The sequence below is a fragment of the Stylophora pistillata genome, chromosome 1 (assembly GCF_964205215.1).
Source record: "Stylophora pistillata chromosome 1, jaStyPist1.2, whole genome shotgun sequence".
NCBI lineage: Eukaryota > Metazoa > Cnidaria > Anthozoa > Scleractinia > Pocilloporidae > Stylophora > Stylophora pistillata.
This window is the reverse complement of record NC_142519.1, coordinates 20,654,297-20,679,967: the sequence shown is the minus strand read 5'-3', so window position 1 is coordinate 20,679,967 and position 25,671 is coordinate 20,654,297. Positions and strand designations below refer to the sequence as shown.

General features: G+C 39.5%; 1 protein-coding gene across 6 annotated transcripts in view; it reads right to left on the bottom strand.

Annotated features, from left to right (window-relative positions):
• Window positions 1-5,531: 5,531 nt before the first annotated feature.
• LOC111329136 (uncharacterized) overlaps window positions 5,532-25,671 on the bottom strand; it is a 118,839-nt gene continuing 98,699 nt past the window's right edge. For 3 of the 6 annotated variants that reach the window (XM_088743360.1, XM_088743355.1, XM_088743365.1), the window contains 10 exons: window positions 17,151-17,504; window positions 16,768-16,794; window positions 15,475-15,664; window positions 14,820-15,002; window positions 14,615-14,693; window positions 13,739-13,863; window positions 13,235-13,390; window positions 12,673-12,862; window positions 9,580-9,770; window positions 5,532-6,797 (listed from right to left, as the gene is read on the bottom strand). In XM_088743360.1, the coding sequence (XP_088599486.1) occupies window positions 6,528-6,797; window positions 9,580-9,770; window positions 12,673-12,862; window positions 13,235-13,390; window positions 13,739-13,863; window positions 14,615-14,693; window positions 14,820-15,002; window positions 15,475-15,664; window positions 16,768-16,794; window positions 17,151-17,504 (1,765 nt within the window). In that variant the 3' untranslated portion in view covers window positions 5,532-6,527. Of the gene's footprint in view, window positions 6,798-9,579; window positions 9,771-12,672; window positions 12,863-13,234; window positions 13,391-13,738; window positions 13,864-14,614; window positions 14,694-14,819; window positions 15,003-15,474; window positions 15,665-16,767; window positions 16,795-17,150; window positions 17,505-25,671 lie in introns of those variants that run through there. The other 3 variants (XM_088743375.1, XM_088743372.1, XR_015994712.1) reach the window with 3 other exon arrangements.

Below are 25,671 nucleotides of genomic sequence, written 5' to 3'. Positions count from 1 at the left end.
GTTCCATCCAGCGCATAAGCTTTTACATGCCTATCCCTATGCTGGCATCGCAAGTAAATACTGAGCTCAATAGTGGAACAATAGTTTTATGATAAAAAGAAAACAGCACCCTTTTGAACTTTCATTCCACAAACCTTTACTGCAAAATCTAGAACAGTGATTGTCTTGCACTAAATCCTAATAAGGCCATATTTTCTGTCTTTGAGGCCTAATTTAGTTTCTCATCATATTCCTCATAATGCTCATTTACCAGTCTAAAGATTCATACCCTAGTATGGAAATCAAACACCCATTTCTATTGACCACACAAATTACATTAGCTTATCCAATTCACGAGTTGGCTCGCAGAGCCTTTGATTGTTTTTGTTTTTTTGCATTACTCTGTTGTTGGCTTTTTATTCGCCTGCATATTATGTGCTCATATAACCAGATATAAAATTACAGCGCTTTGTATATAATCGTTCGGTAGCAAGCTTCTTGCTGTCGTATGATATCTTTTTGATATTTGTAGACTTTTTAGTCCCCAAGGGCATTAATAGTATCTATCATTCTGTATTGACTATCTTGTCTTTTCATGCTGTACTGTAGACTGTTTCTTGTTATTTCGCACGCTTTTTCAAAATTTCATACTCTCTCTACAACGTATATTCAATCAAAATTGTACGAGGCAAAAATCACTTGCTCTGATGGGTATTAAATAAATCGCTCTCTAATCAAAATCTTGTTGTTTCATCTGTGGTACTCACTCTATCAATGTCTTTTATCTTTTTACCAGCAAAAATTTGATTAACCTGACAAAATCAGGTTACTTAGGTAATAGTTAGTTACACATGACCCCTCAAGCATGTGATGCTTTCATTCTTATCGTGTTCAAACAAAGGATCTTACTTACCCCCGTCAATTACCCTCCCCTAATAGAACAGAATTGTTACAGTCCTCTAGTGCTCCAGCCTGTAATGACTTCTCGTGGGAAGCTGTTTGCCATCAAGTCATGTTCGTATCTTACCCCACGGCTTGGTGCGTTAAAATGATCGAGGGTGGAGGCTTTCTTCGACCTCATGGATTCACTGCTGACACCTTCAACAGACCTTACAACCAAGTGGTATGTGACAAGAAAAAAATGACGTTGGACCTCTTCAAACTGGATGAAATATCCACTAGCCTACGGTAGTTTTAAGAAGTTCCCCAGTGTGTTGTGTAGCTTTTTTCCAGTCTCATTTGTAAGGGTTAGTTCAGTTTCAAATCATTAATTCAATTTGCGCCCTCGGTAACATGGGATAAGCAAACCTGTGCAAAGCATCCTTCGACCAAGCCGCCCCTCCATACCAAAAAGCGATGAACCATCTACGACTACAAACGAAAAAAACAGACAACGGAACAACATACTCTGGAGCAACCCCCATTCAGCAAAAACGTCAGCACCAATATCGGACATAGTTTCCTTACCCTTGCAGACAAGCACTTCCCTAAAGACCACAATCTCAGAAAAATCTTTAACCGAAATACAATCAAGATCAGTTACAGCTGCATGAACAACACCAGACACATCATCGACAATCACAACAAATGCGTTTTAAATTTACCCCAACACATCGACGACATCGCAGATGGCACCAATACAAAAGACAACAAAACTTGCAACTGCCGACTAAAGAACATTTACCCACTTAATGGAAAATCCCTCCAAACATCAGTAATCTACCAAACCACCGTCATACGTAAGGAAAACAACACCACTGAAACATATATCGGACTCACACAAAACGACTTTAAAACTAGATACAGAAACCACATCACATCTTTCCGACACATAAAACATTGAAACTCTACCGAACTCAGCAAACCCATCTGAACTCTCAAATAAATTAACATCGACCACTTTATTTCATGGCGCATCCTTTCATCTAGATCACCCTATAACAGCTCGGGTAAAAGATGCAGCCTCTGCCTAAAAGAAAAATTACTCATCCTCTGCCGACCTGAATTGATCACTCAATAAACGTAGTGAACTTATGTCCTCATGCCACCACAGAAACAGATATTGCGCAGTAATACTTTGTTTCTGTGGCGGCATGAGGACACAAGTCTATCACGTTTATTGAGGGATGATAACTCGGGTCAGCAGATGATGAGTAGTCTCCTACCCCTAACCCTGCAGGAGATGGGGCCTACGCTTTATTCGTCCTTATCCGAGAAGACTAGAATATCTATCTATTTCCTAATATTATAGAAAGGTAGCACATTCTCCTCAGTTATTTTAAGACCCTGAGTGTTGGTCCGGTCGGGGCTTGAGCCCTCGACCTCCCGCACAACAGTCCGGCGCTCTACCAATTGAGCTAACCAGGAGGCGGTTAAACTGCAATCTGCCTTAGAATCTCGACACAAATGGCAACAGTTACACTCACAATCGATGGCGGGGTGAATAATTTCAAAGTCAGAAATTGTATTTCTAAACGCGAGTTATTTAACAGAGATTGGACTCTTGACATGCAAACGCATATTACGGAGACAGAGACCTTGCAATACATGAACTTTTTCCACCCAGCGTAAATACGGGATTTGTAAAAGGAGAAGCCCCACGCCTCCTAGGAACGAATTTATCTCGCTCCACGTTTAGTAAAAAACCTACAGAGGTTCAAAATACCCTTCAAAAATTGAGGTAACCTGGATGAGGGTTTTGAGAAACGTATCTCTGGAGTTATTTCTGCAGGAGAGAAGTATACCTCAAAACAAAGAAAATAGCGCGCGCACAGAAAATATTGCCTTTTGTAACAGAATCTCATCCGGCTCTGCCAAACGTCAAGAACACACAGATGTGGAGATGACACCTCAAAACTGACCCTTATTATCGCAAAGGAAATTCGTCAAGAGATATACTAATAAGAGCTAAACTTTGAGGGTAGCGCACTAGGGAACGGTAGGAGAGGCAGAGGCCTATCAACACCTTTCAACGTTCGACTGCCTTTTTCTTTCCAGCTTTCCGAGGTTTCGCTTCACGTAAGGTAGAGGTTTTCATGGATCAAGTGACTCTTTTCATTGCTCTAATTAAACTGTCCTTCATTCAATGATTACGATAGAAGATTTACCACACAACAATCGCGATTGTTTAATTTTCCTTCGCTTATGAATATAGATTTACAACACGATTGAGCAGTAGTAACGCTATGTAACGCAACACACTAAACGCCACAGTGGGCCTTTTCGCTCCATAGAAGGGTCTCAAACACTATCACTTAAAATGCATAAAACATCTGTACCGTTGGAGTACGTTTGAGCACGTTCAGACAGAGCTGTTGAAGATGGATCAAAGTGTCCATAAAAGTCTTTGAAAGGCTTTAAACTACGACTACAACGAATTTCACCTTTTCCAAAACCGGTCGCGAATTACATGCTAAATAACAGTGGTTGCGTTTGTCCTTGAGAACGATAGAATACGCGACAAAAACGCACGAAAATACTTCTACATATTCAGAATATATCAAATTATATTTACCTATAGTGAAAGGAAAAAGAAACGGCCTAACTTTTACGGAATGTTGCGTCAAAATCCGCCAATTTCTGTCATATTGAAAATAACGCTACCACAATGCAATGTAATCGGAGTGCGCACACCGCCTCTACTTAAACCATGTAGAGATTCTGGTTAGTTCCACATCTTGTGTTGCAGGCATGTATGTTACTAGCATATTGGAACATGGTGTCACAGACTTTAGGTAGAGGGCTTTTAATCCAAAAATGCAACAGCTTTAGACCTTGAGTCAATGAACAGTATTAACTGTTATAAAGCCTGGTAAATTAATCAAGGGTTGGGCACACTGTTTCTTTATCAGATGTTGTAACAAAGGAAATTAATTTTAAATTGCATAATGTTATTTTCACCAACATTGTCTTTAATAGCTCGTGTACCACATAACTGAATAACTAGCAGACCAAATTATTACTTTACATCTGGTAATAAGAGGACAAACGGCAGGAATTACAATTGCTAAACAGATTGCTCTGTGATGAGCAGGGTCATTGGCCCACAGAATATGAGGTCGCTAAGATCTCATTAAAACATTGGAAACACAAAAGAATTTACTACTTCAGCCAGATCAGTACATGTCACCCAAAGATCAACAACTGGAGACTGATTTTCCTTTTAGAAAAACTGTAGTAACGAAATTACCCCACAGAAATTTTGGGAGCGCGGTCGATATTGGGACTCCATATCAAAACCTTTTCGGGAGTACAAATATTGCAACCGGAAAGAAATTATTTCGTAGACTGGTCAACATAGCACTTAGACACATGAACACATATTAAAAGACTTTCACCGCTTAGGAGTCAAAGTGTTACGTGATCAAATGAGTCTTTCCTTGACAGCTTCCTGGCCGCCATTTCAAATCATCTAGGCCCTCTGGACAGAGGTCTTTGAAGTGCGAGTGGTGAGAAAGATCAGGAACAAGAAATGTTTTCGCAAAATGAAGGATTGAGGTTGAAGGTGTTATTTAAGTTGTCAATCATGTCTTGCACAGTAATGTGGCTATGGGCAACAAGTGCGGCATCGTCTGCAAACAGTAGATCTCTCACAATGATGTGCTTTATTCTTGTTTTTGCTCTATGTCAAGCCAGGTTGAAGAGTGAACCATCACATCTCCAGTGGAACAAGACGTCGCCAGGTGTTCGATATTTGACCCAGATAGACTCCATGTTGCCGCGCATCTTTACAATAATAAATCATAGATGACGCCAAAATGTGGTAAGGACAAAAAAAGTGGCACACGGGGCGTAGTTGTTGATGGTGACGTCATCTATGGATCTGTTCTCCAATATATCGTGAGTGAGAACCAGTCAAATGCGCTCATAATTCACCTGTATCGAATAGAAGGCTATAGCTGCTAATCAAAGGCCCTAATTAGCGAAAAGAAAACAATAAGGGGTAAAGGTTAATGCGTCTTCTTGCTTCTTCACCCCTGGGAGGGTTAATGCGTCGCCTTTTTAGTTCCCCACCCCTGGCAGGGTTAATTTTTCCTCTTGCTTCCCCAACCCCTCCCTATAGCACACTGGAACACTATAGCACACTATAGCACACTATAGGAACACTGGTGTGAAGACCCACCTGTCTGACCGCTCGAATTTACGGAATTAAAATGCTCTCTACATCCTCTGATCAGTTTCTGCAGTAGTTTCTTTGATCATTATCGATATACTTTGAAATATTTTTCCGATCACGATCTTTTCTGATCAACCACTGGGCAAGACTGGTTGTACACAATTCTACAGGGATTTACAAATTAAAGTTCATTTTCCATTTAAGCATAAGGGAGTTGACAATTCGTTAATGTGTAACTGATCATCATTGTTAAAGGGAGTCGAACACTTTATCGAACGGCACAAAGATGGCCGCCCAACTTTCAACTTCTGAGGAATATAGAAAGATGGCAGTGATATCGGGCATTATGGGACATAACCAGTCAGATTTCAGAATCGTGTAATCCTCTTCTCTGATTGGCTGTATCCCACAGTACCCCTTGTTACTAATAGAGATATATGATAAGGATATATTGTGGGCTTGTCCAACAATCGAGACATTTCTTTTAATTCAGAAATTTTTCCGAGTGGGCACACTTTATAGGAGTTTGATAGTAGCACACAACGTTTGTAAAACCAACTGTATACTGTCGCTTATCAGCAATATTGACTTAGCACTACACGCATTGTTTAACTGATTACGTAAACTGAGAGGGAAGTATAAATTCCGAAACAAACTGAAGAATATATGGTTAGCGGGCAGAGTATTTGTAATTCACACAAACTGATCTGAGTGTGATCTGTCAATCTAGTATACTGACACTCAAACGAGAAAAAATAATTAAATGTAAATAGATTAGCATTGATACTTCTGTTTCTATAATATCAACGCGTTCTCCAGCAAACAGAGAATAGATTAATTCATAAGAAAAGTGATATCTTGTTTGAACCCTACATTCTCCCAAATAATTTGCAAGCTGAAGGAGAGAATTACTGACCCGATAAGTCGAAGAATTATATGGAGCAAAAGTAAATCACACGTGGTTTTCTTATCTTCTAAATTCTTTGCAAATAAGTAAAATGAATTGAAGCTTTACAAGACATATTACAGCTACAAATATAGTTTGTAAGTACAATTTGAAAAGCACCCTTACGTTTATTCATAAAAATGGTAACAAATATTCATTTCGTCACCCAACTAGTTTAGCTCTTTAGTTATTTTGGGTGACCAACAACTGTATGTATTTTTAATATATTTCTCGTTTAATTTGTAACTAAGGTAATTTTACAGTTCAAATAAACCTTGTCTTGTCTTGTCATTGCGCCTAAGCTGAACAAAACATTTTCGAACAATTACTGAGATGGTTGCATTTTCTTTATTTTCCTCCTTCCACTAAAAAAATTGAGTAGCGACTGAAATTGGAGCTGCAAGGGTCTGATCTACATCCTGATCCATTAAAGCTCGCGCATTTACATTAGCACTTGAGGACTTAACTCAAACTACAATCCAGTTTCTAAACAACATTTCCTGGTTCTTCCGGTTTCTCCTTCAATTCCTTCAAACTCTGAACTAAATATTTCAGTTCTGAAAACATCACCATTTGCTCGTGTAGTTGTATCTCCAGGCCTTCGCGTGCGATCTGCAATTGTTCCATTTCCCTACGCAGGGCAGGTTGCATTCCATATGTATGTTCACTTAGCCATTTAAGCACTGCAAATTCTGCCTGCAGGTCTACATCTGTTACTCGACTGGAAGGGTCTCCGTCTTCGTCACGGTGGCACATCTAAAACAGGCGGAAATCGTACGACTCAATTTTATAAGAATTAAATTTTTAAAGATTACAGAAAAAAAGTAAGACAGTGATTATCATAGTTGCGAGCCATGATCTCTCAAGTCCAGAATTATGGAGTACAGATGTGCGTGGATTATATATTGATAGAATGAAGTGAGATCTACGAGCTCTCCGGCTGGTCGTACCGTATATGATCAATCAGGACCCAGACATCCGTAAGAAAGAGAGAGAAGGGGGGTGCCACAGGAAAGGGCACGTTAGTAACCCGGAAAGGGAAATTTCGTGACGACCGTAAAAAGCTTTGATAACATGGGACACTTTTGTAACCGGGAAACTTAAGTAACGAGGTAAGGCACTTTCGCAACCTCATGAGGAACTTTAGTAACGAGGTAAGGCACTTTCGTAATCCTATGAGGAGCTTTAGTAGCGAAAGGGAACTTTGGTAACGAAAAGAGGAACTTTAGTAACATTACCGTTAACCTTATGTAACTTAAATTAATGTCTGAAAACGAACCGGAAAATGGAGTAAGACCATCTTAACATATCAAATTGGCCCAATTTACAGAAACGAGAGTTTATCTTACTTGCAGAATGTCATGAAACTGAACTGTCCCTAAATAATGTCAACTCCTGTGGGTTTTTCAATCTATGCATGACCGTTCTCATGCGAACCATTCTTTTCAATTATTTGAGAAAATTGTCAAAGTAAACTCCTAAAAATTTCCTCTTGATATTTTTTTATGATACATTTCCATATGAATAAATTAGTAGGGGAGATTATATTGTGGTGTGTGTCGGGTTAAGATGTAGCAAACTAGGACACAATGTGGCGGACTCATTATTTCCGACACAAATTTCTCTGTTTGCCCAACGGCACGAAACATTTTTGCGAACACAAACTTTGCTTCCGAGGCAAAAAAAGGGTTCTGATTTTTCGTCAAATAATTTTGTGTCCACAACAAAAATTTCCTCGTTTGCTAAGCAGGGAAATATCGTGAGCAACAGCATGTCCGGTGCAATGGGTCCCCGTCTGCCACCGCCTCTTTGTTACTACTAGTCACTGGTAAACCACAGGCGCCAAGTAGAAATGGATCCTTCGTTGAAATTCAAGATTTCTTCCTTTTATAAAGCTGGTGACTACCCCAATTATCAGTACTAATTCTCGTATTCTCAAATACAGGATGTGATATAACAAGTGATCTCTGCAACTTAGAAACTATTCTCGCAAAGAAAAAACATTGTGTACCTTCATTTTGTTAACACAACCAAAGAAACTAAAAACTTAGTTGTTAGTCATTTGATTCTCAAAAGAGTATGGCATGAAAGGAGTAATTAACTAATTAAAAATGAATAAAGGCTGATAGTTTCCAAAGAAACTGTTTGGGGCTGCGTCGGTGGAAGTAACGAAATAATTTGGATATATCAACGAAGTTGAAATGGTAAATGGTAAATGATAAATTATATCAACTTTGTTGATATATCCAAATTATTTAATTAAAAATGATTCGGACTTCAAAAAAGCACACATGAAAGGAAGCACCGTAAAACTTTCAACTGGTTCTATCTCGAGGAAAGGTTTCATTTCTAGACTTAAAACGAAACATAAACAAGTTTTAAACTTAAGTTAAGCGTAGTTTTCAGCCACTTGCACTAACAGTAATGCCAGGAATTTGAAAACAGAACCCAGTATCACTCTTGTAAAAAACGTTACTCAATCACATAACAAGGTAAAGGTTTTACGCTTTACTATCTTCTATTTGAAATAATTACTCATCATGTTTTAAACTAATAATACATGTATTACCAAAGTGTTACAACATCAGGACACTTGTAATAACCACCACAACTTTCCACCTGGTCGCGTTCCTTGTCTGGCTATCCGCAATTGCTTTTGAATAAACTAATTCTTGCGTTTTATCAACAGAGGTAGTCAAACATAACGACAACAGTGTTGAAGATAGCTCTCACAAAAAAAAGGACAACTTATCGCCCCCTATCCGTAATTTCTATTTTCTGACTCGTTTCAAATCCAATGGTAAGTTTTTCAATTAATTTTTTTTTTTGTTAAATTTCTTGATACCTACTTTAACTTGTGTCAAATTTTTGTAAAGATTGAGTCAATCAAGAAGGTACAATTGTGATTTGAAAGTCGCAGTGTAAAAAACGGGGATTTTTCGAATCGTGAAACTATTCTTTAACATGAAAAGTCATTTGGAAACACGTCAGATTATTTTGAGTCGCAGTATCTTAAAACTTAAGTGCAGTGGTAGTCTAGAGAGTCACATGGCGTCGTAATGGTAACCCAATGGCTACAACGTGTTTATGAGATGGACTAAGAAACTTTCAGTAAAGTGCTTACCACCACTTGGGGCACCTTTGCACCCTCTTTGCCACTAATAACTGGCTACAAAATTTCAGTTTTGATCGTGAATTTCGGTCGTCTGCAGAGATGTGGTGCCCGCTGGAAGGCTTCCTCAACGCAAGTTTCAGATGTTACCACTTTATGTTGAGGAAGCCATGACCGAAAAAGGGAAATGTTACTGATGTGCCCGACTTTCCCTTTGGAGAGGGAGGGAGATCTCTCTCTCTCTCTTTCCCCCGCTCTCTCTCTCTCTCTTACGTGCTTAGTCTCATTTAACCACAGGAACAATCCCTTGTAGCTGGAGGACTGTGCCGAGGTGTGAGTTAGCAGATCACTGATGACGCCAAATCATTTACAGCTTTAATTTCTAACTCATCGTCCTTCCTATGCGCCCCCCTACTTCAAACATACCTTTGTGAGCACTGTAATGCCTTCAAATCCCAATGTGACGAAGGGATTTAGTTTTTGTCCTGAGGTATACTCCATTGAACATCGCGCTACTTCTCTATCATTCAAGTAGAACAAAACAGAGATTTTGCCTTCGTGTTGTTCTTTAAAATCAACTTCACAGGCGATCGTATCACCGCGGTAAGCCATGGCTCCTAAGTCAATAACGAAAGATATTTAGTACAGAAGCCATGCATTCCTCGGTTTCCTTTTAGACACAGAAATTTAGTGTCGCAAGGTCGGACTAAGGAGTGCGGTTAAACATTGAATGCGTTCTCAGACGCCATGAGATCCTCCCCAATAAGTAAGTGGAGGTTTCACCCATTGCAAGTTCGCCCCATAACGTAGAGCAAGTTCTCCCCCACCCTTATTACCGGTTCGTCCCCAAAAAGTTCTACTCGTTTCGTTATGATGGAGTGTATTCTTTTGAATCTACAACAAAGGGGTTGTTTCAAAAGTTCGTGCCCTTTTTTTGAACACAGAGAAAATCATTGCTTTCTGGACCGTCCATCTGATGCAACCTTTCAAGTTGATAACCCATGTTTATCCTTTTTTCATGGACAATTTCATTAGCCTGACGTCCCCCTTTTAAATGACATTTTTCAGGAGTCGTGACAAATAATGAACCAGCTTTTTTCGGGTAAAGGGAAAAACTTTAGAATTTGAGGAGCTCTCAAATCTTTTTTTATAAAATTGGTCAAGTTTCTACGGCACCAGCTTGGCTGTTAGCCGGTGCTCCCTCCTGTAGAAAGATCATTCTCCCACTGGAGCTAAAAAGACTTTCCTTCCACGGATTCTTTCGCTGTAGATCTTCGGCTAAGTGAAGGCTTGTCTTCCTTTTTATGTATATTATTAATGTAATAGTCATATTTTAACGTTTCCCTGTGGTACAAAGCTGAGTTTTTTAATTCCGTGGCCTGTCAATCCAGCCCCTTCTTGGTTTGTCCTCAAAATCTAAGCGACGTGACCATTTTTTCACTCAGCATTCGCTCGTCTGTAATATTTTCGGTGTTTCTCGAATTAATATCCTAGAGCACCTCAAAACTGAGGCTTGGAAGCCATTTCACGTGTTTTCGTCTTTTTTAAAACATTTAAAGATAAAAAACTGGGATAAAACATTTCGTAAAAGCTTATTCAAAATTTGTTGACGACGTTTGGCTAACGTCATTATCAAGTCAAAGAGTGAAAGATAACAAATGTTGACGTTATCTTGGCCAGAATGCACAGCACCGATGTTTCAGTTGCTTTTCTCACTACTCTCCACCCCAGCCTGTCTCAGTTTAGGACGGAGCTTCCTATTGAAAACAAGATCTCCTTCATCGGCATTGAAATAACCAATAACCGAACAAAGATCGACACACAAGTATATATAGATATCCAACAAACACTGGCTTTTTGCTGTATTTTAAAAGCCAGACAGACAAGCACTATGCTTGTTCAAAACAATGATTGATCATGCATATGCTCTATCCTCAACGACTGAAGCTTTCAATCAAGAATGCACTAGACTACGTTCCATCTTTACTCGACTTGATTATCCCTTGGAAATGATTAATTCTACCTTTACTAAAACCATTCAGAGCTTTTTACTGGCACGAGAGAGAAAAACAAGGAAGACAATAGCGTTGTGCGAGTGAGTTTGCCCTTTAAAGATCAAACATCAGCTAACGTAGTGAAAAGGCAAATGCGTAATCTCAGTCACAAGATTGGTACTACACTACAATCCGTGTTTATCAGCAGAAGATTGGAACAAGACCTGAAGCCCAGAAAAATCAAGCCTTCAATCGTAAATCAACAATGCGATGTGCGTTGTTTTCTGCTTTACATGTGATCTGTGTGATTCAGATTATGTCGGCTTTACAGCTCGACACCTCCATCAACGTATTGCTGAACACAAAAACTCTGCGATCGATAAACACTTTTCGACAGCCCATGGGGATACAGGCCTCCTCAAAGAAAGCCATTTCCGCATGCTAAAACAGTACCAAGGAAAATTTGAATGTCTTCTCTACGAGATGCTTTTCATCAAGCAGCGCAATCCCAGTCTCAACACGCAAACTGATTCCATTAGCGCAAAACTCTTTGTTTAAAAGAACATTTCAATACCTACTGTTTTTAGTATTTAAACATTTGTTATCTTTCAATCTTTGACTTGATAATGACGTTAGCCAAAGGTCGGAACGTTGTCCACAAAATTTGAATATGCTTCGACGAACTGTTTTATCGCAATTTTTTATCGTTAAATTCGCCTTTTTTATTGGGAAAAATGTACGAAAACAGGACCACGACTATACACAGAGAAACATGGGTATTTGCAGTTTGCACATTTTGGCTGGAACAGAATGATTTAAAATTTTTCCTTTTCTTTTCCTTTCGAATATCTTTAAAACTTAAAAATAAGTAAAAACAGGTTATTGTTTTTTTGAAATACGGCTTCAAGAGGACAAAAATGAGTAAGATCTAGGCTTTTAGACAAAGAACACGAACTTTCGAAACACCTCGTATATAAATCAGCAAGAATCTCACAGAAAGACCATAAAAAGAGTTTGGATCAACGTGCAAATTACCTGCCGTGTTAAATGACACACGACAAGTGCACGAGGGGTGGAAAGTCACTGCCTTACCCCGGTCTGTACCTAACAGGTTTGCCACCATTTAATGCTAATGTTCACAGCAAGCCTAATCTGAAAAACTAAAAGGGTTTCTTTAGGAGCCAACACCTATCCTGAACTAAAAACCAACGTGCTAATTTCATAACTTTACTCTCGCACCGGTCTGTCGTTACGCCCGGCATTTCACAAAGACTTATCGTGCCTTCGAACTCAGGTGTTTGCCTCAGAAACAATATTATATGCTACTTGAAACAAATCATGATTTCGACAGAGAAGGAATATGTCATGCCGTCAGAAAACGAGCTGAAAGATATGGAGGGGGAACTCGCTTTGCTTTGGGGGAAGAACTCGCAAAAGTGAAAGGGGGCAAGCTTGCAATGAGACAAAACCTCCGCTGTAAACCTTGTTGCAGATGCGAGACACCTGTCGTCAAAGTAAACCATACCTTTGACCTCCCTCCCCTTCTCACGGCAGCCATTTTCAAATATTGTTCCATAGTATACGTGATAACCGACCGTTCCATCATCCCAACCAGGCATTGCGTGACAGCTGTAATGATTATTCACAGCACCGTCAGACTCACGTACAGCACCTAATGCTATAATTCGCCTCTCCCCAGTCTCCTGAATAAGTACCTGCAATAAAATGACGGTGTTATCTTTCTACTATGGAGGAACCCTTTGGCTCACCCTTTAAAAGTATTTATAATAGTTCTTAAAAATAAATAAGAGTAAGCTTAAGAGTGCCTACCGAAGAGGAGTCATTGGAACCTAGATTTTTAAAGGAAGAAAGTCGACAAGAGATACATTACTGTTTCACATTGAGAGAGAGTATCATAAAGGAAGCAGCATGTAATTTAAATTTGTTGCTTGCAATAATTCTCTTCCTATGAAGGAAGAGTTCTCTCGGTGGGGGAGAGGGGTAGTTTCACAGTAAAAAATGTATCTATAAATTAAATGAATATCTAACAGATTGTATATGTATGTATGTTTGAATCAAAACGTCACCTCAAATCGTGGCATCTCTATTGTAAAGGGATACTTGAACTGGGCACTGTGAATCTTCTTACGGATTCCTCGATTCCTACATCTGTAGCAGAAATCAGGTCCCAAGTAAGTTAGGAGGCAGCCATCGATAGCAATTCCCGGCGAGTAATACCACGCCTTTAAATGACAGTTAAACAAAACTTTAGGTACATGAAAGACTTGCACAAAAGTGAGGCTGAGATCGACGCAGACAAACATGATAATGCCTATTTATCTTTTATTCGAAGTTCATTCTTTTAAAGGATTAATTAAAAACATTCTTGAAAAGTATTCACAACCACAAACATACTAATTTCTACTCCAAACGCCTCAAGGAAATAACAAAAATATGGCAGAAATTTTACCCAGTAGTTTTCACCATTTCACATTTATTTTTGGCTGAGGGAAAAGATGATAAATGTATCTCCGGGTGTAGCAAGAACTCTGGAGTATGGTAGGGAGAACCTGAGCCTGAAAAACACTCACCCTTTGGCCAGACGCAAGTTTCTTCTCATTGTTTCCACGCGGTTGGAATATTTGCCGTACTATCTGATTGGTAATTTTCCGACCACCTTCGTTTTCTTGCACTAACTGGTCTATCTTTTTCTCCTCTAAGCAAAGAATAGAAACCACCTATTAGCTAGGCCTCTTTTGAAACGCTGTTTGGAAAATCATTACAATACGCTTCTATGTTATTCATATAAGTAGTCACCAGATCAATTTGGCTAGCCAAATTGCTCGAGCCCGTGGGGAGTCTCCGAAAATTTTTCGAGCGCTGATTTACCTCAAATTTACGCAAAAACTTGCTTTGATATTTTAAACTTTTTGTAACGAATAGTCGAGTGTATGTCCTCTTTCTCAGTTAGGTATCATTTGATACCAATACATAAGGACCAACACGCTCGTAATTTTCCCCGCCTTTCGTGCGCACTGTGCAATAATAAACTCCTGGACAATTTTTGTTCAGGGCCCCCAGTTCGCACGTTTCAATACTTTTTTAAACACTTCTTTTCTAAACTTTTAGCTAATCGTTGTTACTCTCTTGGGTGTTTTTATTCTTAGAACGCTCCTTCAAATTCTGAATTAAAACGTTGCTACTTTCTCCTAACCTTGAATTTTTGGGATTCAATTTCAACTTTCTGCAATATATGGGATACCTTGACGTGTTCTCAGCCACTGATTATGCTGAAGTTTTTGCAACCATGTTATCCCTGTCTCTAATCATTTGAATATCTTTAACAACATTTGTTCAATGAAGCTTTGCAAGTTTTAGTAGCAAAACATCTCTTTTGCGTCCTCTTCTGTTTCTTGACCGTATCACAGATGGGTGAGGCTATCTACAAATCTAGTATATTCCCCTACCTGTAAGTGGAAATTCATAACCGAATTTCTGGAAGTAAACGCTCTCTAGTTCCTTAACTACTTTATCCAGACCTTCTCTCTGTCGAATCAGAAAAAGCTCTAATCAAAAGCGATGTAAAATCCCTGAGCAGACATAAATGATATCAACAGGGGTGGCTTCTGTCAAAACTCACAAAATTTATTAGCACGGCGTTACCCAGTTTACCTTTCCTTCCTCATCTAAAGCAGAACTGACAAACCATGTTTTACACGAACGCTTCCGACCGAGGTTCCAGAGCACTATCAGTGGGACAGACAAAAGGTTGAAAGGCACTGGTATTGGATGATAGGTACTGTAAGTCCGAACAGTAACTGCCTTCTTGAAAGACCACTCCTGGAGTGAGTTATCCTAATAGTGGAGAAACAAAGAGGGGCTTGACAGTTTTTAAGGATGGACCAGTTGATGAGAGCAACACGCGCCCCAACTTAAGCAGAACAAAGACTATGATATATCATACACAAGAACAATACTCAAACCGAGTTTCAGTTTGAAACTACGAATCCAATTTCGCAGATGGGTGGCACAAAGAGAATATCTTCCACGGGAGCCTTGAGTTACTCCCCTTGGGCAGACCATCGCTGAGGCAGAGAAACTACATAGGTATAATGTGGGACCTTTCTAACCAGTTGGATTAATATTGGAAGCAAAAATACAATTATACATGATCATAGAAGCTAGTTAACTTTACGAAAAATGTATCTAGGTAAAAAGTTATGCCAAAAAGAGTCCGATTTTACAGCCGAGAACTTCTCATATTTTCGCTCTTAATTCTGTATGTATACATAGAATATTCAGCAAAGGTAGAAAGACTGTTTAGTACCTGAACCTGCTGATAGGTATTGGAGAGCAAAGCAATCATCATGTTAACGAGGAGAATAACTGCTATGATCAAGAAGAAGATGTACAGCAGGTGAATTAGAGAAACGGAAGGATTGTCGACGGAATTCAACTTATCCAGGTCAGCTAAGCCAAGTAAAGACCAGCATAGGTGTGTCGCTATGTTCCACCAACTGAAAAACAGTTTCAAAAGCACGAGTTAGACCAAAGAGCCATTCAGTCTTTTTCAATAGAAAGCACGCATAATGACCGATATAGCTGTTTCTGAACACCTGCGTTTTCGACGCAATCGTGTCACTGCTCTTTCATGGATCATCGATTCAGAAATTCTATTCGGGAATGCTAGTCAAGTCCATTACATGAAACATTAAAACATTTTTGTCTTAGTATGCAGAATAATGCAAGATAATCCTGAACGTGAGGGATACTCTCTTCCCCGATAGTTTACAAAACGAAAAACGGAAATTTTGGTGAAGCTAAACTCCCTCTCGGGATAACTGAATTCCCCCTTCCCTGAGGAATACAGATAGCCAGCCATTAATCACAAGTGAAACATAGCTGACCTATTGGGTCGCTATCTTTCTCGCCTCAAAATTTCAGCTTCCAACCTTGTGTTTTAAATAATCGCGACGTATTTAAACGCAAAATTCAATTTTATCAGGAAACCCGTGTATCTCCACTAAAACGGGACCGAAGCTCTGCGTGCCGTCGCGCTAGTTTGCTGACGAGATTGACGGGAGATAAAAATAATAACTGCTAATGTGGGATAAATTGGCCACAATAGTGACGCTTTTATTTCACCCAACATCAAGAACATTGATATAACAAACATCACGCAATCTCTTAAGCAAAGGTGGGGTTAAATATCGGCAAAGAGCCAAATACGTATAAAAAGGCAACAAAAGCCTGAAGAGAGGGCCGGAGCATGGGGATGGGGCGGGAAAATTCTTCTACAGCACCGAAAATCTGTGTTCGGATGTTAACACGATGGAAATGAAGGCAAGAAGGACCAGGAGAGAAACTGACCTTGCCTATAACCTTGGTGCTATTTGATCTGACCTCATTTGATTGGCTTAAGATCTGTGATTGACAACGCTCCTTGCCCCATGCAAAGGCACACCGAAATACTTAACTCTATAAGACGGGCCTCGAGATAAAATCACATTACGCTTTTGTCATAATGTTGGCCTTTTTGGAAAAATATGGCGTAATTTGGTATATTTAGGACATCATTGCAAAATGAGAATTAAAACAGTAACAAGAATTTCACTCTTACCAAATCATCCCTGATTTACTACATGCCCTTAAAACAATAGGAAAAATTAATGATTAAATTTTTCACACAGTCATAAAGATATAGTGAAGAAAACGGCCTTTAAGAGAACATCTGGCATTTACACCCCTGTTATGCTTCCAATTCAAGAATTAAATCTCACTTGGTTAGCTTTTGGCAAACTGTCACCTCCGTTGGGCCCCCAGACACGAATGAGGTTCCTCTTCATAAGGTCAGAGGAGGGCTCTCCTACCCCACTAACTACCTACTTAAAAAAATTCACGCTCTAAAGAAAAAAGAGTAAAAACTTAAAAAGCCCAGCATGTTAGAATCTAATATGTCATCGCTGGGTTGGAGAATATAGATAGATCGCAATCTGTACTCACAAATTCTCCGCGGATTCTTTTCCTAACGTATAGGCTTTCTCAGCAACATAAATCTTGGTCATGGCCAACGAAAACGCCAAAATCGCGGCCAAAAACTGCCACAATATCGGCATGACATCCCAGATAATAAAGAATAAAGCGATTTGTATTGCGCCCAATCCCTGTATGCACTCCATGACTTGACCAAAGGCTCTCAGTGTAAGAAGCATGGCGATGAAACCATAGCAATACTCTGATACAGCCAAGAGTCTGTTGTCTGACACGTCCGTGAAGTTTCTCCATACGATTATGCGTAAGATGAAGGTAATCAGGTAGAAAGTAAGAATGATGAAATCAAGTACATTCCAACGGTCACTATAAAAGTAATGCATGTCAACTGCATTAAAGGAGCATAAATAAACATTTTCATTGCACAGATTTTATGAGTAGTATACAAATGAAGATTGTGGCTCATTTTGAGACAACCTTAATTATAAAGTCAACTCACGAAGGCAACCTTGTTTTCAAGGTTGTCTTTGAGTCAGCCTTACTTTCAAAAACTGAGTCTTGAGACATTTTTTAGAAAACCTTGATTTCAAGGCAACTCATGAAGACAACCTTGATTTCAAAATGAGTTCTGGCTCATTTTTAATTTCAGGAGTTCCCTGTGTGACATTTAAAGTCATCTCTTTGCTTCATCACGCCTGAATTTCACAACATGACCTGTGAAATTCAGTCTTTGATGATTTGGATCGGCATCAAGTCGTTGAAATGATAGATATATCATTAATAGGTCACACACTTAAGGCCTTTGTTGAGGATGTCGAGCTGTGCATCTGAAAGGATGAAGATGTAACATTTCACACTCCCTGAACCTGATGCTTTCCTGTTAATCGCTAGCCGAACTCCTTTCGTATTCACCAATCTCAATCCTGTACCGTGAAGATCATTGTCTTTCATACTTCTAAGATCAATTAAAAAAGACCGAATCTACCTCCAGCATAAGAGTCTTTTACATTCAACGCGCTGTTTTTCTTCCCAATTCTTGCAAAGACCTCTTCCCACATATCTCTTGTCTTCATTCCTTGACTGTAAACCTTATTTGGGGTTCCATTCACAACAACCAGCCTCCCAGTTAGCTCAATAGACAGAGCGCTGAACTGTTCTGCGGGAGGTCGAGGGTTCGAACCCTGGCCGGACCAACACTCAAGGTCTTAAAACAAGTGAGAAGAAAATGCTACCTTTCAATATCAAGAAGTGGTTAGATACTCTAGTCTTCTCGGATAGGGACGAATAAATGGAGGTCCCATCTCCTGCAGGGTTAGGGGTAGGAGACGTTAATTTCCAATGCACGAGATTACGGTGTGATGGAGTTCCTCCCCTGGGGTGGTTTCTGGGTGGGAATTGGCCCTGAAAAGCCCCCACAGGGAATGGTCAATCAACATATGATGTATCTATGTATGTAACCTTTACCTCAGTGATGACGAGATCGAATGTCTTCGCACTCTCCCTCGTTGCTGCTGTGTAAGTCTCGTAGAAGAGAAGGAGTCCCTTCATTGACCTTCTTAGAACATTGATGCTCTCATTGATGGTTGTGCCAGAACCCTTATCTATTAAGATTGTTCTGAGATGAGTGCCATGCTCGTACATGAATTTCTTTCCATATGAGTATTTCAACGACGCCTCATCAGCGAATTTTTTTACTGTGAATGATATCATACTCAAACTTGATGTTAGTCAATACACAACATTACCGGCAGTTGCAAGCCTGAGCTCATCAGAAAGAGCTCTCGAAAAGAAGAATCCATGATCCTTCAGAATCTCATTATCTAATGGAATCCTGACATGTTCTCATAAACTTCACTGAGCTTCCTCTCTTTACCAACACCTCTTTATCCCAAGCCTTGCATCTGATCATCGAAAGATCTACAGATTTAATACCTTTTCTGAAAATGCTTGCTCTCTTACTCTCAATCAAGAGGAGTTCTCATATAGCTTGAATAGATCATAAACATCAGTGTCCTCCGACATACCTCCTACTACCCCATTATCAAGCCTTGGTACTGGAACTCTGAGGACCTCAACAGGAGAAGCTTTGCTTGGGTTGAAGGTAACTCTATGAGTTATGCGGTCAGCCCCGAGTGTGTTAGACGTCTTTTTTTTCAAACGAATAAAGGAGTAAGTTTCTAAAGAAACTGTGGTGCTGCGTCGGTGGGGGTAACAAGGTAATTTAATAATATCAACTAAGTTGAAATTGTAAATTGGCCACCGTAAAGAGTTAAAAGCTAACGTTTAAAGCGTTAGCCCTTCGTCAAAGCGAATGGCGAAGGGCTAACGCTCGAAACGTCAGCTTTTTAACTCTTTAAGGTAGCCAATTTACAATTTCAACTTAGCTGATATTACCAAATTTTCTTTATTTCAAAGTTTGGTTTACTTTGTTTACTGACTTTCAAATGGCAGGATTTTTAAATACTGATCCTCTGTTGGAACACGATGATGATGACGATGAAGTTGAAGATGATGGGGTTACAACAACACTTTTTCGACCTGATAATCATTCAACTTCAGGGCCATCAGGGGAAGAAATTCCAGTGACGGAGAAGACAATGAACAGGGGGTAGGAGAAAGGGTCAAAAACAGCTAAAATATCCTTTACTGAAGGTTATACAACTAATTCGAAAGTCTTAACTTTAAATAAGAGTGCATGGAAATCGCTTGCTGAGAATTTTTCCTGAGGTTTCTTATAATGAAAGAGAAAGGTTGCAGGTGAAGATTTTTGATCATGAAGAGAAGGCATTTCCCCTGTGTACTGAAGAAAGGGGTACGAATAAGCAAATAAAAACCAAAACAAATGAAAACTTCACTTGGCCCAGAGCGAGAGGCTTGATTGTTCAGAAGGATAAAGAAATAGAGGAGCTGCAGAATTCCATTCAGAATGATCTGGGGATTGTCGATGATGAGAATGTAAACATTGCTTTAGGAGAACAAGCTAAAGAAAGGATAAAAGAAAATCAAGAGTAGATTGATACTCTGCGGAATGAGAGAGAAGAACTTGAAGAGAGATTATCCCTCTGTCACAGTTGGAAACATTTTAAAGAAGTACGGCTTCAAAGTCTCAGCTGTTGTCTTGGCAGTTGCAATCGAACGAACAGCGATTGGCGTTATTGTAAACACATTGGCAAAAGCTAAGTCTGTTGTTAAAAAGAGTAAGGAATGGGCTTCAGTCTCGGAAGAAAGATCGCCGGAACTCTACTAAGTCTCATTAGTTCAATAGTCGATGTCGTTTTCAGAGCAGCTAGTGACCAGTTTCCTCGGATAAAATGCATGGCTTCTGATAATAGGGGTTGCAATATTTACAGTTGAGCGATTTCAAAATAAGAGGCGATGAATTAAGAAGGCTGAGATCAGTCCAGTTGAAATCAATACGACTTTAATTATGTCATGATTTATCTCGCTGTCATCATCTGAACTTCAGTAAGGTCTCGTCAATTGGATTTCATGGGTGAGAAGTCGCTCTGTTGATTTTTTAATAAGCCTCTATTCGTATCCTTAACTCCGACTTATTTCATCTCCAAATTCATTGATTTGTTGACTCTGAGCTTCATGTTAGAATTTGCCATCTTCAGGCTGTTATTATACACAACAGTAATCTCTGTGTTCAGGAGAAGATTTAGGTCAAGTGCCTGTAAATGCCGCAAGATCAAGCCTCACTTTGCCTCATCGATCGCGAGCTGAAACCTCTGAACACTGTTTGAGCTGTCTGTCATTCTGATTGCATCTTCAACTACTACAAGGAGCTTGCGCTGAGCCTCTTGTCGCATTCTCGTGAAATTGAACGGCTGGAAGCTCTTCAGGATTTAGAGTGAGCTCGAAGGAAAATCTCCCTATTCCAAGTGCACGCTTTATATCATCATCCCAATACTTTCTGTCTGATCCTGGGACGCTCAATTGAACTCCATTTGATCGATTGAAGTAAACTTAAGCTGTCACCTGCCTTTTGTCAGCCTTCGGACTGGCCCCAAAGGGACCTTCGAATGACACTTGTGCACTGAGCTTATCAAAGTTTGCATTCAAATATTCTGCTTTGAAATTCTCCCAGGCTTTTCTCTTTGCTTTATCAGCAATTATTTCTCCTTCATCTGTTCTTAACAACGCAAATTTTTTTTGTTATTATTATGGTTCGCCTCAAAGAATCCCTCGTGAATGGCAGGAAAAAAAATCACATGTTAGGCTGGTGAGTATGTCTCTTTACAACTCATGGTATAACTAAAGTCGTACTGAGAAATCTCTGTATTTGATACCCAGGACAATCCATCGGTAAAGACAATTCCTGAAGGAAATTGATCACTCAATCAGTCTTCACCCATGAGGATAAGCGATTGTTCGATGCAGCAAAGTACTGTTGGATATATGAAGACACTTTCAGGCCGCCTCTGACAAAGTGAGAGACCATAGCCATTTCATGGGAAAATATAGGGGAGTAGCTCACTACAAATGTAACCTACAATTCAAAAAGCCGAAGTTCACTCCCGTCATCCTTCACAACTTGGCTGGTTATGACTTTTATCTATTCGTTAAGAATCTTGGCAAGACTGAAGGAAAAATCAAATGCATTCCCAACAATGAGAAGAGCTACATCAGCTTCAGCAAAGATATTCTTGTTGCCTCTTCCCATGATAAAGAAGGTAAAGAGGTAGACATTAATAATTAGCTTCGCTTTATCGACAGCTTCAAGTTCTTGGCTTTTTCTCTTGATAAATTGGTTAGTAATTTGTGTATTGATAAGCTAAAGGAAACTGAGAAATTTTTCAAGGAAATTGATTTGGTCTCAAGAAAGGACGTGAACCCAATTGATAACATGGATAATATCACTAAGTTTGATGAAACATAACTACCGCAAAAAAGCGTTTTTCTCAAAGCTGAATGACTGGAATATATCCTATGAAAATTATGAACGGGCAAAGAATGTCTTGAATGAGTTCAAAATCAAGACGTTAGGTGATTATCATGACCTGTACCTCAAATCAGACGTTCTCCTCATTGAATTGCAGACGAGTTTAAAGAGTTCAGAAAGGTGTGTTTTGAGAATGACGACCTCTACCCTGCTTGGTATTACACTGCCCCTGTATTGGCCAGGGATGCTGCATTGAAGGTGACAAACGTTGAGCCTGAGCTAATGAGAGATCCAGAAATGTTATAAATGATTAAACAAGGAATTCGTGGAAGAATCTCAATGACCTCAAATCGCTATGGAAGTGCAAACAACAAATATATGGGTAAAGCTTATGATTCGAGCAAGCCTACGAAATACATCACCTATCTTGATGCAAACAATCTCTATCAATGGGCAAAGTGCCAGCTTCTTCTTTTAAGAGGTTTTAAGTGGATGATTGACTCTGACAACTAGAGGAATATTACTCGCATTCCTGAAGTGGATCGTGAGTGTCCATAAGAGCTTAAGAGTGCGTGTCCACAAAAATCAAGAATTGAGCGGCAAATTCAAAGCTTAAAAATCGCCCAAACATTGGCTATTAGTAGTCCATATTGACCTATTTATCACTATGGGGTTTATTTGTCAGATGGTGTTTTGTTTCGGCAGAAAATGACTATGCTCGATTTCGAGGCCAGGTATTAAAAAATTGGCTTCCCATACATAACTATAAAGCCAGAAGACATCCACTTGCAATCAGTTTATTGTGCAACGTTTGCAGGTTTTATACTATATTTCCTATGACATTTGAAAAACAATAAGGTATTGAGTGAGACTTGAAAGGAGGCCCTCTGTTTTTCCTTGAATATAACTAGTAAACTTCAAAAAGTAGTTTACCCGGCTACTAGCTTTATCACAAATCAAATGAAATTTATTACTTAGAATGCAGAAGAAATGGACTCTTGGCTGATATAATTTTCTTTTTTCTGGGGAGATCAGGTTGTGCCATATATGTGAAAGTGTGCTCAAAATTGCAATTTTTCAGGAAATCAGACAAGAGATTGCGTGACCGATCCTTACAGACAACTCCAATATCCCCAAACTCGATTAAAATATATCTTCTTTTTGTTGCTGAGTTTTGTTATTTTATTACTTTTTTGAAAAAATACAGCGGCTAATGGAATGCTTGTTTTATTTCTAACTTGTACGATATTTTTATGTGAACAGTGCATAATTATGCAGCACATTTACAGCATTTTTTTTGGCACATGATGCTCTTTTGCCGGTTAATTTATTGATACCACTTCTATTCTTCGAACAGCCGCCAACTGGCGATAATTTATAGTTTAAAGAATCAAGATTTCATCATTGATTACATGGGGCTATGCAACTTTTGATCTAAAAGCCTTGAAATGAACTTCTTATCATTGTTGTTAACTTGTTATGGTCACGGTTGCTAATCATAAATAAGTTGTGATCCCAATTCAAATATAGGGAATTTTTCCTGCGGCCTGTCGCACGCTATGGCATTTAGCAATGGCGTTCTCATGCTCCTTTCAGAGAATAACTGGAACAGATTGCTCGTTTGATAGGTTAGACAAAAGCAAGTCTTGAAATTGTTACTTTACGCAATTGCTCAAATGATATTTTGAATCATTGTACTCACTGGTCATTTTCGGCAGTGAAAACGGAAAGGGAACTTATACTTGCTAGAGTGGGTGTTTTCCGCGAGGACGAGACGCAGAGTTTAGACAAACTCTACCCACACCACAAGCGTGAACTCGGACTCGGCTGGCGGCGAAACTCTTTCAAGTGCTGTGTGCCACAAATCTTATCCCAACATGGAGTAAATCGGAAAAGCGGATCGAGGAATTTCGAAAATGGTATCGGAGCACATCTTCAAGAAAACGGGGAACTTTGTTCTAGTTTGATCACGTGAGCTATGTTCGGATTAAAGATTACCGTGTTCAGAACTGAATACTGTTTTGGGAGGGCTGAGGAGAATTCTAGAAGCAAAAGGTAACACGCAAGTTGGGAAAACACGCCTAGTGCATTAAAATTATGTTAGAACTGAAACTTGTTGTTTTTTTCGAACGACCTTGGCGAGAGCTCTTGACGGACTGGTCATTTGTTATTCGAGGGAAGAATTTTCGACTTGAGTATGCTTCTTATTTTTTTGGTTCTGTTAAATAGTATCCATATATGACAGAGTAAAAGTAACTAGCTTTATTCATCACCTGTTCTTAGTAATCACGGTCTAGTTCACGAAAGGCTGCTCTTGGCTTGCTCTTGTACCACTCCCTTGACAGATTTGGAGTCGCTCTCACGCACACTTGGTCATTTTACCTGGTACGGACGATAATCTCACAATACACCGTGACTGTAGTTATCTAGTACTTGTTTGCAGGTATATTTATTTGAACTGTTGTTCGCGCATTGACACTGTCTTTGTTATCATTATTTGTTGTTTTTATTAATATCTGATATTCGCAAGCGCATCAGAAGGGCATTTCGTCCATAATCTGATCAACACTTTTTTGCATTAGGTGGACTGAGATAACGAAACGCCTCATTTAACACCTATCTGTCACTTTACAGCAGACACCACGCAGTGCGTACAAACCATCGGAAAGCTCGGACGATTCTGATAATGAAACCCTACGCTCAGATAGCATTAAAGACAAGCTAAATGAGTTCTTATCGATCAGAGATATCAGTCCCATCAGGTCTAAGCCAAAAACAACGTGGCATCTGACCAAAGAAAGGACTAAACGTCATTATGTCAGGAGAGCGCGCCAAGCCGTCCCCGGCGTAATCGAGGAAATTGTACCAGAAGATACACGGAGTCTATGGGAGGCCTTGTTGTCATCAAAAGCATGCGGGTTCCCACTAGACACTAAAGACCATGCTGACGTGACACTTATTGAGGCCCTCACTGGATACTACAACAACGCAGGCCCCTGGATCACTCGCCGAAAAATCCTTTCTATTTTGGCTGACATAATTAGCTTCAAATGGCTGAAGAAATGGATACCTGATCTGACATGCTATAGATTCGACATTGCCAGAGACCACCAGCTTCTTCATGGTCGTGGAGCCTTGGTGTCGACAACCCAGTACACTCGGACGTATATAGCACCAGGGCAACTGAGCCACTTCATAAACTTCATTACAAGCACGCACATCATCCAGGACCTTCCTTTTAGCGAGAAAAAGCTGAAACTGTCATCTAATGAGGAACTGACTATACCGAATGTCATACGAAGTGTCATTCCCGCACAGATCGTTTCGCAATACGAGGAGCTATGCAGATCTTGCACAATGTCAGATTTTCTTTCAAATGTCATAGAAATTACAGTACAAAACCTGGAAAAGTTGTAGAATAAGCTGGTTGCATGTGGATATCTTCTGGCTTTATACTTAAGGCATACCGTTTTCTTAGAAATCGCTAATTTTCAAGCCTAATTTGCTCACATTTGGCCCTGAAATCTAGTATCACCATTTTCCACCAAAACAAAGATCTATTTGAGAAATGAACCACAGAGCGATGAGTAGTACAATGTGGACTACTAATAGCCGGAGTTTGAGCAAATTTCGGATTTCACATTTTTG